Source organism: Musca vetustissima, unplaced genomic scaffold (assembly GCF_032173495.1).
Source record: "Musca vetustissima isolate MV318-11 ecotype Yass unplaced genomic scaffold, APGP_CSIRO_Mvet_v1 utg20336, whole genome shotgun sequence".
NCBI classification, from domain to species: domain Eukaryota; kingdom Metazoa; phylum Arthropoda; class Insecta; order Diptera; family Muscidae; genus Musca; species Musca vetustissima.
In genome coordinates, this window is record NW_026886023.1 from 359318 (window position 1) to 374290 (window position 14973).

Here is a 14973-nt window from a genome sequence, read left to right on the forward strand (position 1 = left end):
ATGTTCCCTATGGAATGACAATTTCCCTAATTTCAATCGATGAGTATACCTCTTCCAATTCGAAAGAACAGAACAAGTGCGTCATTTTTGGCGCCTCTTTTTTGCTGTTGCAAAAACAAAACTTAACGGAATTTCCTTGAAAGAATGACGACAATGACACAAATACTCCCGAGTGCTGCTTGACACGAGAGTTCGATCCATTGTTGTCTCTCAGCACAACAATGCATTTCATCATAACAACAGTCACAACAACAACAATAACAAAACAACAAACAAAGTCGTTGAACTTGACGTTGTTTGGGTTATTTGGTGTGGTGTTTGTCTGTCTGTGTGTGTCATCAAAAAGATCATGACAATTGGAATGAAAAAGACGTCTTTCCCTTTGTGTTGTAACACCAACCAGAGAAGGAGAGAGAGACTTACATTTTGTTGTGTTGTTGTTGATGTGTAGGTGTGAGTGGTGTGTGTCGCCTGCATATTGCATTTTTAAGGAAATTGAAATTTAAATGGGACAATGCGTAGGCATAATAAAAGGATGAGTGTGTATCTTGAGAATATTTTGCAATAAAGAGTGGGTATATTAGGGTGCTTCTTTGAAATAATAATAACGAAAATAAGTAAAAAGAGGGAATGTTTTTTTGATAATAATTAAAACTGTAGAACTGAGACGCTTGAACTGAAGGTGATTAATTTGTAATTAGGAGTAAATTGCCTAATGAAATATTGTCGCCGTCCAGTCACGCTTAGGTAATGGGAATGTTTATGTGTAGGTGTGTAATTGTCACATTCTCTTCACATTCAAAGGATTTTTATGAGCAAAGAAAATAGATCTTTAGATCATATTTTAGGCACCTCAAAAACTATTTAAAAATTCATAGAGAAATTAAAGACTTCATTGGAAAATTAGATACCTCAGAAAATTATTTTAAAAATACATATAAAAATTAGAGACCTCTGGAAATATTAAAAAAAAAGCCATAACACAACTAGAGACCACAAAAACTATTTGTATAAAACCTCTCCTTGACTGTCAATGAAGATGTCCAAAGTTGTGCGTCAATGTAACACACCTCTCGTAGGGCGTCACTGAAACAAGTTCCACGTTGGACGTCAATGTAAACGGACCCCTCGTTGGGCGTCACTGAAACAGGTCTCACGTTGGACGTCAATGTAAAAGGGTCCTCGGTGTGGGCCACTGTAGCAAGCTCCACGTAGGGCGCCAATATAACAGATTTCTCGTTGTGCGTTACTGAAGCAGGAATCTCGCCGGTCGACGATGGAACGTTGGCTACGTTGGACAACTGCAAAACGGCTCTGAACAATCTTATCAGACGGATACGATGTATCGTGTTTGAATGGAGATTGCCTAATGAGCTACTTTAGGTAATTTATCCTTACCTTGAGCAATCTTATCAGATCGATACGATGTATCGTGTTTGAATGGAGATTGCTTAATGAGCGACTTCTTGTATTTCCTTCGCTCTTTTATTAAAAAAACATAGAGAAATTAGACACTCATAAAATATATATTTTTTTAAATCCATCGAAAAATTAGAGACCCCAGAAAATAATTTTAAAAAATCCATACAAAAATTGGAGATCTCAGAACATATTTTTACAAAACCAATAGAAGAGTTGAAAGACATCAGAACATTTTTTAAAATAAATCTGTACAAAAAATATAACCCTGAAAAATATTATTTAAAAAATCCACTTCCACTTTCAAAATCCACACCCAAGGAAAAATTAGAGATCTCAAAAATATTTATTTTTTTAATACAAGCCTATGTTTGAGAGCTCAAAAAATATTTTAAAAAAATCCTTAGAAAAATTAGAGACATCAAAATTTAAAAAAAATCCAAAAATTATTTTTAAGAAATAAACAAACAAAATCATGTTTAATAAACACCACGATAATCATTTGCAATCAATAGGTGACAATGCTGAAGATTTCGCAGAATAAACAATAATAAAAACAATGTTTTCCCCAACAAAACAAAGAAAAAACGTGAGCGAGCGTGAAAGAGAGAGAGTACAACAACAACAAAATGACTGCAGTAATAATGTTGACAACAACAAAGATATTGGAGGAAATAAACGATTCTAGATAAAAGAAATTCATGACTCCTCATCCCCTCTTATAAACACCATACAATGAGAGTGAGAGTCCAATGGGGAGAAAAGAAAGAAAGGAGAGTTTGCCCCCAAACAATCACCGTCTAAATTGGGTGACACACACACCCCACAGTGAAGGTCTAATTGATTTGCCAAATTACGGTTATTTGACATCAGAAATTTTATCTGATGAACGAGTGTGAGTGTGTGCGTGTCATTTCATACCTGTTTCTGGCTGTGAGAATGCAGCCAAAGCCCCCTTTGTTGTGATTGACTGACTCGCTCACTCTCTCTCTCTCGGTGGGAGTAAGAAAGGTGGTCGTTGCCTGATTGAGCAAGGGGAATTTCTTCTGTTGTCAATTTAGTATTTCGCAAGACAGCAACGGAGTAGTACACAAAACACAAACGATCGTGACTGACAACCAACTGAGTAAATTGAAAAGAAAAAGACACACAAAGTTAGAACAACAAAAAAAGAAAATAAATTAATTGGTTTGACATTCAAAGTGATTTGTGAAGTAGAAGAGCGGGTTATTTTATTAAATAATTTCTGAAAAAAATACTACATTGATGAAGTGGAGTTGGGGAAAATCGAATAAATCCAATGACGACTCTGAGGAGCAGGAGAACACAATGAACAGCAAGGCTTTGGTAAAACAAGATCCTCGTACAAAGGTCAAGACCACATCCGCCCAATCGGAAACGAGCAACACGACCACACAGAATGCAACGATTTTCAATAATAATGCCAAAACGATTACATTTCAAACGACCAAACAGACGGTAACGTCGCGGCAAACGGCGCGCATTACGGAAATCACCACCAGGCGGACTCCCACCCCACAAGAGCTGGAGGAAATGATGCGTCTGCTGGCAATGAATAAAAAAGCCGAAACAAAAACTTTCACAACAACGTCGACGACTTCAAGTGTTCCGCTGCGTCGTAATCGGCCCAGTAACCTGCCAGCCTTGCCGTCTACATCACGAAATTCCATCAATAGTCTGAACAACAAAAGTACACCGAAATTTAAGAATACGGCCGCTTCACCGGTTTCACGTCTTATCTTCAGCTATGAGTCACAGCCAGGTAGTGGTGGTGGTGATGGCCCTAAAACACCAACAACACCGACACTGGTGAAAACCCAAACAACAACAGTGTCGGAGAAAAATGGTCGTACCATAACACAGCGTGTAGAGGAGCATCGCATCAAATTGGATCCGAAGACATTTAAGCTGTCGACACCCAATTCGCCATTGACCCGCAATTATATGGGTGAAGATAGTTTTACCACAAGGGATGCCCAGCCTTTCAGGTTGCCTGCATTGCCGGCACCATCAACAACATCTTCTTCTTCGTCGTCTTTAGGTGGTGCTTTGAAAAAACCCGCCTCCTCTGGCACAAGTTCCTATACCTCTCCCTATAGCAATAAACAATACTCTACAACATCCGCCTTGGGAAAAACAACGGCATCGAAATTATCATTTTTAAATTCAAATAGTAACAGTAAACCCAGTAGCACAACTACTTCCCTGACTTTTTCGACTACCTCCAAACCGATCTCATCCATCAGCAGCAGCAGTAGAATAACCCAGAAACCAAGTAGTAGTACTCTTACATCCTCCACCACTAAACCAGGATCACTTTTTAGTTCATGGAGTGGTCCAAGTTCCTCTACAGCCAAGGCTGATGCCAAACCCTTTTCAAGGACAGCCGCCACCACAACAACTACCTCTCCTTTATTTAGCTCCTTTCCAAGGACAACCACCACAACGACCTCACCCTCGTTTAGCAGCTCCTTCCTAAACTCAAGACCCATTACAACAACAGCAACAACGCCTTCGAATGGCAAAATTGAAACGGGACCTCGTCTAAAACCCGGCTATGCCTATATTTTCAATAATGTCGTTTTCGATAATCCCAGCAATGAGGAACGCATCGGCAGTGCCGAAGATGTCAAGGCCCTGGTCCAAACATTTGAGTTCTATAAAATGAAGGTGACCGTTATTGAAAATGCCAAAGTGGATAAAGTGAAAAAGACTGTTGAAAAAAGTAAGTACAATTTTGAAATTCAATTCGATTTTTTTTGCGGATCTGTTGAATTAGTTTGGAAAATCGAAAAAATGGCTATTGTTTACCCCCTTTCGAACCATCAATTTTTGTTGAGGTGCTGGGGTAAATGATTTTGATTAATTATTATGATTCAAGTTGGACAGTCATACATACAGACACACACACTCACATGCAATGGCACAAGTGTTCAAACAAAGATAACACGATTAGAGGTGTATGAGGAGGATTTGTCGTTTTCAGTAACAGTGGGGTTCATAAGTGATCGCAATTGTGAACATTTTATTTATTTTTTTAATAAAAGACCTCAAAAAATATTTTTTGAAAATCCTTAAAAAAATTGGAAATCCTTAAAAAATTGCAATCACGAAACATTTACGTACTGCAATTCAATTACACACTCGTTAATATGTTCATCTGTTTTTCTTTTGCTTTCAATTTCAAATCAAATATAAAATATCAATTTTAAAACACATTACACTTCTTTATTTCACATTTAAAAAAATCATACAGATATTAGAGAGCTCAAAAATATAATTTATAAAAATGCTCTTTCGTGATTGAACTTCAAAAAATTCCAAAATTTTTATTTTTATAAAATTTTGTCCGTTATTATAAATTTTGCTTCTCTTACTGTTTTTATTTGTTTAGAAGTAGTCTAAAAATACAAGTAGCGAACATTCTAAATGTTTTCCTAGAATTGAACAACAACAACTACTACAACAGAAAAACACACGTAAAATTTTAGCAAAACATATGATAACGAATCTGATAAAAAGTGAAACAAAAACAAAAAATCCAAACACAATCCAATGTTTTTGTTTTACCATTTGAAGGGGGATTCACATTGGAGATCGATAATGAAAGTTGTTCTCTGTTGATTTTATGGAGGGTTGTTGTTAAACAATTCAAACACATTTTTAAGAATTATGGAAAATGTCAAGAGGTGATTGGCAAAGAAGAAAAGGGTAGGGGAGATGAGAAACTAATTAGAAGGCAGTAAATTCCAGCTTAGGGTATAAACCCAACAAAAAACTAGTGACTTTTTTAATTACAAATAGTAGCTAAAATGTATCTAGAGGGATAAAGGGGTCAATACAATAATTTAATTTAAGGTCAGGAGTAGTTCTATTCCCAAGTAGCCTATAGTAATAAAAATACTTTAATTTTTAACCTAACCTAATCGATTTTTCTTTCTTCTCTTCTCCCTTAGTTCAAACCAAAGACTTTACCGAATATGCCTGCCTTGTTATTGTAATCCTAAGCCATGGTAATCGTCATGAGGAAATTGCCGCCAAAGATGGCCACTATTCGATCGATGATCATGTCCTATTTCCAATATTGCGCAACACAACCTTGAATGATAAACCAAAAATGTTTTTCATACAAGCCTGTAAGGGTTCAATGGAGAGTAAAGGCTATTACACAGATGCTACCCCGTTTACACCACCCGGTAGTGCTAATGAAATTTTAAAATGTTACAGTACTTTTGAGGGTAAGTTCTGAATGGAATTTTTAATATTATTTAATTAATTTATAAAATTTATCTTACAGGTTTTGTTTCGTATCGCACGGAAAAGGGTTCAATATTCATACAAAGTCTTTGCCAGAATCTAAAACTATTTGGTAGTACGAAAAATATTAAAGATATTATGGAGACCGTGACGTTACTTGTTAAGAAACAATCTATGTAAGTAGTCATTTAATTAACCTGAACGAAAAATACTCAACAATTTTTGTCTATAGAAAAAATCTCTCAGATAGAACCCTGAACAAATATTTTTTTAAAAATCTATATAAAAATAAGAGGCCTCACAATTTTTTATATAGAAAAAACTGTTCTCAGGACCTGAGGATTTTTTTCTGTAGAAAAATCAAGTTATTATAAACTGGGGTTTTCAATAGAAAAAATCTGTTCTCAGTATCTGAGGAATTTTTTGTATGGAAAAATCTCCTGAATTTTTTTATAAACAATCTGTCATTGTGTCTTAGATTTTTTATTAGAAAAAAATTAATCATCTGATTCTAAGGTTACTTATGAAAGATCTATCCTCAGAGACTAAGGTTTTTTCTTTGGAAGGTTTCTTTTGAAGTTTTTTTGGAAAAAACATATGAGAATTTTTCTATCCCTTATTGCCTGACGATTTTTTCTATTCCAAAATTTAATATTAATTTTTTTTATTTCCATTCTAGGAACAAACAAATTCCAGCTTATACCAGTACTTTAACAAAGCCCTTTGTTTTTGGAGATTATGTTAAATGGGCCAAGTAGAGACCTAAAGACAATAAAATGCTGTGCATGCTGTAGGCGAAGTAAAAGTTTTGCCCAAAACGCCTTTGAAATTAATTTAATTTGTTGCAGTCAAAGTCTCCAAATTTAAGCAACGATTATTGAACATATTTACAGTCGGCTTTAGGAAAACCGAAAGACTTTTGAAACAGAGAAAACATACAGGCCGTTTCTAACTGAAATAGAAAAAAGTTTTCTCCCGCCAGGGGCTTAGTATACAAGAAGATATTCCCCTCGTGTGTAGTCTCAATAATTTATGAAATAATGTCAAATCTAAATATTAGATCTTCCATATTTTTAGGTTACTTTAAAGCCTGCTTAAGTCGACTGTATTTAAGTAAACTAAAATTTTGTGATTTAATTTTTTTTTTATAAATTTAAATATATGTATATTAATGCCTGTATATATGAAATTTTTAATATAAGCAAAAATAAAAATAATAAAATAACTAGTAAAATAAATAAATTTTATTTTTTATTAATTATAAATAATTTTTTTACTAATTATTGATCTGTCATCCCTAATGACTATGTTATCTTTCTCGCTCTCAATGTTAAATAACATTAACATAGTGTGCTTTTACACTAAGCGACAATTGTTAAAAGCATTGGGATTTGAATTTTTAAATAATATTAAAAAAATTTTAATGCTTGAAGCACATGACATTTATATACAACAATTACACATTCTTTCATATTTTCCTTTGCTTTGTTTGCTTTCATTCTCAAATCAAATATAAAATAGCAATTTTAAAACTCATTACACTGCCTTATTTTATTTTCCAATATAACAGAAATTATGAATGATTGTAAATAGCATTTTTCTTCCGATTTTTATACCTACTTGAAGTTCATCCATCAGGAGACCCTAAAAATTGGGTGATATTACTGATATTATTCTATAAACTGATCTAATCTGTTGACGAAATCTGTCTATCAGAGGTCCCTCAGTGCAAATGTGAAGAAAAAATCTCTATCGACCTGTGTTATTGCGTGGCCATGACGACACGAACATTGTGTGACATACATTCCTCATTTTGCATGCAAAATTGGTCACTTGGGGTAAATGTTCGTTCGCATATACTACATTTCTCTTAAAATAAAATTATAAGAATATTAACATTTGGATGTTGGTCAGCCAACGTTAGGTGTTTTCGTATACTTTTCTAGTCAACAAACACTTAGAAAATTCTGACGAGTAAAATTTCCAATACTTCTTAGAGCACGAAATATAATACAAAAAGTTATTATTATAGAAAGACTTGAAGTCCGGAAGGCCTGAAAATCATTAAAGATCAAAGGAGGGCAAGAAAGAAAATTCTAGCAAAAAATTATTTCCTTTAGATTTTTTTGTATATAGAAAAACATCTGTCCTTGATATTTGAAGATTTCTTTTTAAAAATCGATTCTCGGCGCAATAAGATTTTTTCGGAGCTAATTTTTAGCAAATTATAAACATGTCATTTGATAACATTTTGCAATATTTTTGCACAAGGGAGCTCTCTCCATAGTTACAGAGAGGTCAATTTTCATTTCAAATCAATACACTCCAATATTCTCAACTGTTATACAGTGTCGATACATTGGCAATAGAGAGAATTGTATACTCAACAACAACTAGCCGGCTGGCTGACTGGCTCGCTGCACTTTTTTCCATGGATAATCGCACACTTTTTTAGTATGCGACGGACTTTAATTTAAAGCGATAAGACACTTGCGGAAAAAAAACAAAAAAGAAATTTTGTTGAAGATTTGCAATTGCAAAAGAAGAGGAAGAAATTTTGAAAGCAGTTTAACACTTGAAACTAAGAAAAAATGTATATAAATATAATACAAAACAATTAATTGAAACATATGTGAATATTAAAAATATATACTAAGTAATTTGTTAGATGGTAAAATTTTGGTATAAAATAAAGTTACTGGTAATACATTTGTTTATAAAAATACGAATCAAAATTATATAATTTTTTCCGTTATCTATTATTGTTGTGGTTTTAACAGTAATATGCCAAATATTTTATAATAAAGGCCATTGGCGGCCAAATACAGATTGCCTTGAAAATGTAAACATGTTGTTAACATAAATATTTAAGAGACTAACACCGGTGCTATGTTATTTAATTTCCCATGCGATTACAAAATTGTAATTTTTAAATAACAATATTTTTAGATTTTAATTACTTAAAAATGAAAGCCAATTTTGGATTTTTACATTTTACATTTAGGAAAATGTCAGATACAGTCATTTATCCTTTTGGTTTGTGAAAGGAAGAAGGATGGTGGAATTCTACTACGAATTCTACTGAATTATTCAAGTATTTGAAGATTTCTTTCTAAATGAAAAACCTATAAGTTTTTCTATTTAAAAATCTATTCTCGGAGCCATAGAAATTTGTTTTCCGACTGAAAAAAGTATACTAAAAATAGTCTTGCTGTAAATCTGTTGTACTAAAAATTGTAATCTCAAAATCGTTCTGTTTCCAAATTAATATTTTATTTTCTGTTTTAATACTTCCATTTTTCAAAACGTTACATCCTAATTTTTAAATGCATCATATTTTACACTTAATTCGGTTTACTTTAATTGTATTCGACATTAGCATGTTTCATGTCTAATTGGCGCTAATCAATCGGTCATTTTTTTAATTGGAATGTCTTCACGCAATTTAATATTTATATATCGGAAAAAACTACATCTCGTTTAGATGGAAAATATTACAATACATCATCTTTAATTTTTCGCTGTGACATTGTGAAACAACAAAATAAAGACAATATTTTTTAATTAGTGTGAAAATGGGTTAGGGTTAATAAATTTTTAAATAATTGTTTTGTTGCCGTACTTGTAAATTTTGCAGCAAATGGGGACTGTGATAACAAATCTGATTATAGAACGGTTTGAAGTTCAGGAGGCCGGTTTGAAGTTCCGAAAATTCCCAAATAAAAATTCCTTCAATAGCATGTCAAATGAGCCAACAATTTATAAAAATTTTTGGGAAGACCAGCATGATCCCTTCAATAGCATGTCAGATGAACCAACAGTTTATATTATTTTTTATATAGAGTTTCATAAATAGAAGACTAGTAGGATATCATCGAAAAGGTATAAATCGCTCGAAAAGGAAAATAAAGTCGCCTTCTATAAAATAGTCAGGTATTTTTCTGCGGAAGAAATTCTCTAATGACCACAACATACCTCTTATTTTTCATTAGGAAACATTTTTGTTTCTTTTTATTAAAAATTTAAATAAATGTTTTTAAAAGAACAAAATTACTCATTGGCATCTCTACAATGAGCGATAACAAATCGATTATTAATCTCAAAATAAAAAAATAAATAATACAGTAAAATTCTCAGTTTTGTCTCTCTCCAAAACACCCACCACAATATGTGTGGCTAAAAAGGTGTAAATATGCAATGCATTGATCTAATTGGAAAATCCGAGAGAGATCATTTTGAGAGAGAATCTAACATTAATCATACGTCATACATATAGCTTGCTTGCATTAAATACCATTTGATGTGTGAGAACGTTTAGTTGTCGGCGGAGAAGGCATCAAAGCCCCCAAATGAATGCCACGGCACGTAAATAGATTCAAATAATGATTCTCGACAATCATTTAACAATTCAATTTCCAACAGATTGGTGAACGAACGCAGCTCCATCAATTAAATAATAATTTTAAAAAATAAATAATTGCATTTTTTTGTTCCCGGTTTCGTTTAGTGCATTGTAAATTCCTATATTTAAAATATAATTAAATATCAAATAGACAAGATAACATAATCAAGCTATAAAGTGTTAACTGCGGCAAACAAAAAAAAAAACATGTCAATAACAGTTGCATTGTGAACAACAAGATCGTATCCGCAAAGTTGTGAATTATAACGGCTATTAGAATTTTTGTTTGGGGTTTTCTGTGTTTCCCGCCGCCAACATCATGGATTTTGACCAAGTTTTAGAAGAAATTGGCGAATTTGGTCGTTATCAGAAAACAAATTATTTACTAATTTGTTTACCGGTCATGTTTGCAGCAGCCAATAGCCTTTCATATGTTTTTACAGCTGGTACACCGGCGTACAGGTGGGTAGTGTTTTCTTCATCATAATTGTCAAAAAAAATTGATATAAAGAAATGTCCATAGAACAACAACATCCGATTATATATTGAAATAAAGAGATTTTTATTGAACGTTTTTTGTAATTAGTTAATATTTTTATATTTTTTTTTTCTTCCTTTTCAAGATGTCTCATACCGGAATGTGAAAATGCAACGGAGGAATTGGATTTGTTTCCCACATGGATACAAAATGCCACACCAGGAGATGTCGACAAGAATGGCGTTTTTACACCAAAAACTTGTTATCGCTATCGCGTAAATGACACCTTTAATGGTGAGACGCCTTCACCAGACACCTGTCCCCGTGAACTTTTTGAAAAAATCGAACAACGTTGCAATTCATGGGTCTATGATAGTGAGGAAAATACTATTGTTCAAGAGGTAAGTATGAAAAGAAAATATTTATTAATTTTGATAGAAAATCTGTCGGAACTATTGAAAAATTAGCTTATAGGATATTTATTAAGTTAAAAAAATGTCTATACTTTCGGAAATATTGAAAAAAATTCTTTAGAGAAAAGTTTTTACAGAATCTCCAAAGATTCTCAAACACAAATGCCGAACTATGTTGTTATAAAAGCATAGTCTTTTGGAGATTTTTTAATAGAGGGATTTTCAAATGTATTTTAAAACCATAACCCATCTGTTGTTTGCTTTCAATCTCAAATCAAATATAAAATATTATTGATAATTCTTATTTTTTAAATAAATAAAAAGCAAATTTTAAACACTTTTCATTATTTCAAACATGAATTGTTTCGGATTGCTAAACTACAATTTGTTCCATCGATTTGTTGTGGGTCGTAAAGACGAAAATTTCCATAATATTTTAATTTTTTTTAACAAAATGAATTGTAATTAATATTATTTGTTGGAAACTTACCGATGCGTATTTTCTAAATGTTTCTCTGCTGACCGTAGAATTCCAAGGACAACCTGAAATTATTAGGAAGTATTTTTTTTATTAAAGAGCATTTTGTTATTAAAATCATCTGATTTCAAAATTATTACTAAATGTCGTTTGAGAAGATTTTACATGATTTGTACATTTTTCATCGTTATATTATATGTGTTTCTCTTCCTTATTTTGTGTAATTTTATATATCTCTTTTCCTGCATTCTTATTCTAGTGGGAGTTAACCTGCAAGGAGAACGCCTGGAAATTGGCCTTTGTGGGGACAATGCATTTTGCGGGCTTAGTTTGCGGTACAGCATTATCGGGTTATTGTGCAGATCGGTAAATATTTTCTTTTGTATATATTTCTCTCTCCCTCTCTATCTTATACAAAAATTCTCCGATTCTCTTTACAGTTTTGGCCGCAAAATAATATTCATAATATGCATAATGTTCATGGCTGTCACGGGTATTGCCCAAGGTCTTGCCTGGAATTATAATAGTTTTCTAGTATTTGCCTTTCTCAATGCGGTGGGAACTTCAGGAGTATATCCCTTGGCCTTTATCATTGGTGTTGAAATGGTGGGACCAAGAAAACGGGAAATGTCATCTATTGTTCTCAATTATTTTTATGCTGTGGGTGAGGCCCTCGTTGGTTTGGCAGCATGGCTTCTACATGATTGGCAACTGCTGCAGTATGCTTTATCTGTACCACCTCTATTTTTCTTGGCATATTATTGGTTTGTCCCCGAATCGGTTAGATGGTTGATTGCTCGAAATAAACGTGAAAGTGCTGGGAAAATTATACGCAAAGCAGCGGAAGTTAATAAAAAGGAACTGTCCATGGCATTATTGGATAATTTTAAATCCACCACACCATTAGAATCCTCGAAATGTTGTGATGCAGATGATGGCGGCAGTAGTAGCAGGGAGAGTTTGGGTGACAATACATCAGAAATATGGTTGTCTGTTAAGGAGGTATTCAAATCGAAGACGTTAATTGTTCGTTATACAATTTTATTGTATATTTGGTAATTATTTGAAATACTATTTTTATTTTGATAATATATTTTAATTTTATTTCTATTTTTAGGGCCATTAATGCCGTGGTGTATTATGGTCTCTCCCTAAATTCCACAAATCTTAGCGGCAATAAGTACTTAAATTTCGCCTTAGTTTGCCTGGTAGAAATTCCTGGTTATTCCCTAGCTTGGGTAGGTTATGTGATATAAAATTTAAGATTTTCCATTTTTGTAATTTTATATTTTATAGTTTTCTTTGCGCAAATTTGGCCGCCGTTTTTCATTGACCGGTTCTTTGTTCCTATGTGCCGTGACATGTGTGGCTGGTGGTTATATAACTCAAGGTAAATTGTAATATAAATTTTTAAAGCCACTTTAAATGCCGATGATTACCTCACATTCTTCGGATGTGAGATTCTATGAATATGAGATGGTTAAACACAGTTTGAGTAGAATCATTTATCAAACTATTACTCACAGACTTAACCCTATTTCTGGATGTAACTCCGATCTGTTTAAAACTGGTATTGGAGCATCAACATTGTCCTGTTTGCTACTCCGTATTACCAACTGCTTGCTGAGTTATTTGATGCTTGATTAAACCAAATGTAAACACGTGGTCCAAACTCAAAACCCTTAAAAGATCCAATAATGATTTTCATGGAAAACACAAAAATACGTGTATTTGGAAAGAAAATTGGACAAACTTCTCAGGCAAGGCGATGGAGTCTTTTATTAAAGATTCTCATTGAAGACGAAAATCCGTTTTTGAATAAAGGCGATGGAGTCTTGCTTAGAAGGTTCTCATTGAAGAAAATAATGTGTTTCCATTGAAGACTTTCGTGTCTTTCTATAGAAGATGTAGGGTATTTTTTGTCTTCACACAACATCAGAGGTCTCTTCATAGAAGATCAACAGTTCTTCTTCAGTAAATGTCTTTTCAAGTTTGCTTTTCATAGAGGACTTGTCAATGGTATATTAAAACCAAAAGTCCATCTGCTGTTTGCGTCCAATCTCAATCAAGACAATGGAGTCTTTTAATAAAAGATTCTCATTGAAGACAAGAATGTGTGCTCCATGAAAGATCTAGAGTCTTTCTATAGAAGAAGTAGGGTATTTTGTTTCTACAGAACACCAGAGTGCTTTCATAAAATTTAAAGAGTTATTTTCGTTTTTTCAGATATCTTGATTATATCCTAAAGAAGACCGAACTATGTTTTTATAAAATCATAGAGTCTTTTGGAGTTTTTTTTCCTTTCAATCTCAAATCAAATATAAAACATTATTCATGATTCTTATTTATTAAGTAAATAATAACTTCATTATTCAAATTGATTAAAATATATATTTTTAAAATTTTTCCTATTCTTACAAAATATATTTAATGCCAACCATTGTAGTACAAGGATTAATGGAAGAGCGTAATTTTCACTATCTTTTTAATAATAAATTTAAAAAATACCATTGACATGAATTGCATTTTTTTAGGTTCCACCTGGGCCATTGTTAGCCTTTTTCTGATTGGAAAATTGGGTATAACCTCTTCGTTTGCTGTCGTCTATGCCTATACGGCGGAAATGATGCCAACGGTAACCTTATTTTTTTTCTAAAATTTATTATAAATTAAAACCTAAATGTCTCTATTTTTCATCCTCAGGTTATACGCAGTGGTGGTGTGGGTGTTATGTCAACATTTGCCCGTTTTGGTGCCATGCTGGCACCCTTTGTGCCGCTATTGGTAAGATTCCGTATTTTCCAATTTTTTTATATAATTCAAAATGTTTTTTTTATTTTTTCCCCCAAGGGTACCTATTATGAAGCTCTGCCATTATTGTTATTTGGTGGTGCCTCCCTGACAGCTGGTTTATTGGGTTTACTATTACCCGAAACATTCCAAAAGAAATTACCAGATACGGTAGGTGGTGAATCTCTTGTCATTACATTGTATTGAAATCTGTTTTCATTCTCTTTCTGTTTTATTTTGATTACAGGTTGCCGAAGCAAAACAATTGAGAAAATCCCAAGCCAAGCAGCATGTAAATGATGATTCATTGCCAACACCTGCCACCAACAACACAAACGTCAACGTCGTAACCACTAGCTCCAATGACAATGTGGAATCATCCATAACATAGAAAACCTGTTTTCTAAACTGTTGTAAATATTTATATATACAGGAATTTTATTTTATATTAGCTTACATACGAGTATATTTATTGTTATCGATTTTATTATTAATAATTGTAGTTTTGAATTTATTTATTTTTTTAAATTATTTTATGCACAAATAATGTTAAAAAATAAATGGTGTTATTTTAAATCTTTATAAAGATATTTTCTTTACGTCCCAGCCAGGCTAAATTGAAGATTTCCTATGGAAACCTCAATTCAGCCAGGCTGAATTGAAGATTTCCTATGAAAAACTTATTTCAGCAAGGCTGAATTGAAGATTTCCATTG

General features: G+C 32.9%; 2 protein-coding genes across 2 annotated transcripts in view; both read left to right on the forward strand.

Annotated features, from left to right (window-relative positions):
- Positions 1-2748: 2748 nt before the first annotated feature.
- Positions 2749-6455, forward strand: LOC133333527 (uncharacterized protein DDB_G0271670). Its single transcript, XM_061541844.1, has 5 exons — positions 2749-4165; positions 5397-5678; positions 5738-5874; positions 6240-6247; positions 6377-6455. The coding sequence occupies exons 1-5, from the start codon at positions 2749-2751 to the stop codon at positions 6453-6455; spliced, it is 1923 nt and encodes a 640-aa protein (XP_061397828.1).
- Positions 6456-10417: 3962 nt separating this feature from the next.
- The window catches only part of LOC133333528 (organic cation transporter protein), a 102991-nt gene continuing 98435 nt past the window's right edge, over positions 10418-14973 (forward strand). Inside the window, exons 1-9 of the mRNA XM_061541845.1 lie at positions 10418-10561; positions 10723-10978; positions 11728-11834; positions 11909-12523; positions 12586-12706; positions 12765-12858; positions 14003-14103; positions 14172-14252; positions 14319-14431. Of these exons, the coding sequence (XP_061397829.1) occupies positions 10419-10561; positions 10723-10978; positions 11728-11834; positions 11909-12523; positions 12586-12706; positions 12765-12858; positions 14003-14103; positions 14172-14252; positions 14319-14431 (1631 nt within the window). The 5' untranslated portion in view covers position 10418. The remainder of the gene's footprint in view (positions 10562-10722; positions 10979-11727; positions 11835-11908; positions 12524-12585; positions 12707-12764; positions 12859-14002; positions 14104-14171; positions 14253-14318; positions 14432-14973) is intronic.

Bases quoted from the DNA above. Each gene is read 5' to 3' on its own strand.
- LOC133333527 (XM_061541844.1), top strand. From the start codon at position 2,749: ATGAACAGCAAGGCTTTGGTAAAACAAGATCCTCGTACAAAGGTCAAG. The intron at 4,166-5,396 runs GTAAGTACAATT...CTTCTCCCTTAG, and splicing joins GAAAAAGACTGTTGAAAAAA to TTCAAACCAAAGACTTTACC. The intron at 5,679-5,737 runs GTAAGTTCTGAA...TTTATCTTACAG, and splicing joins ATGTTACAGTACTTTTGAGG to GTTTTGTTTCGTATCGCACG.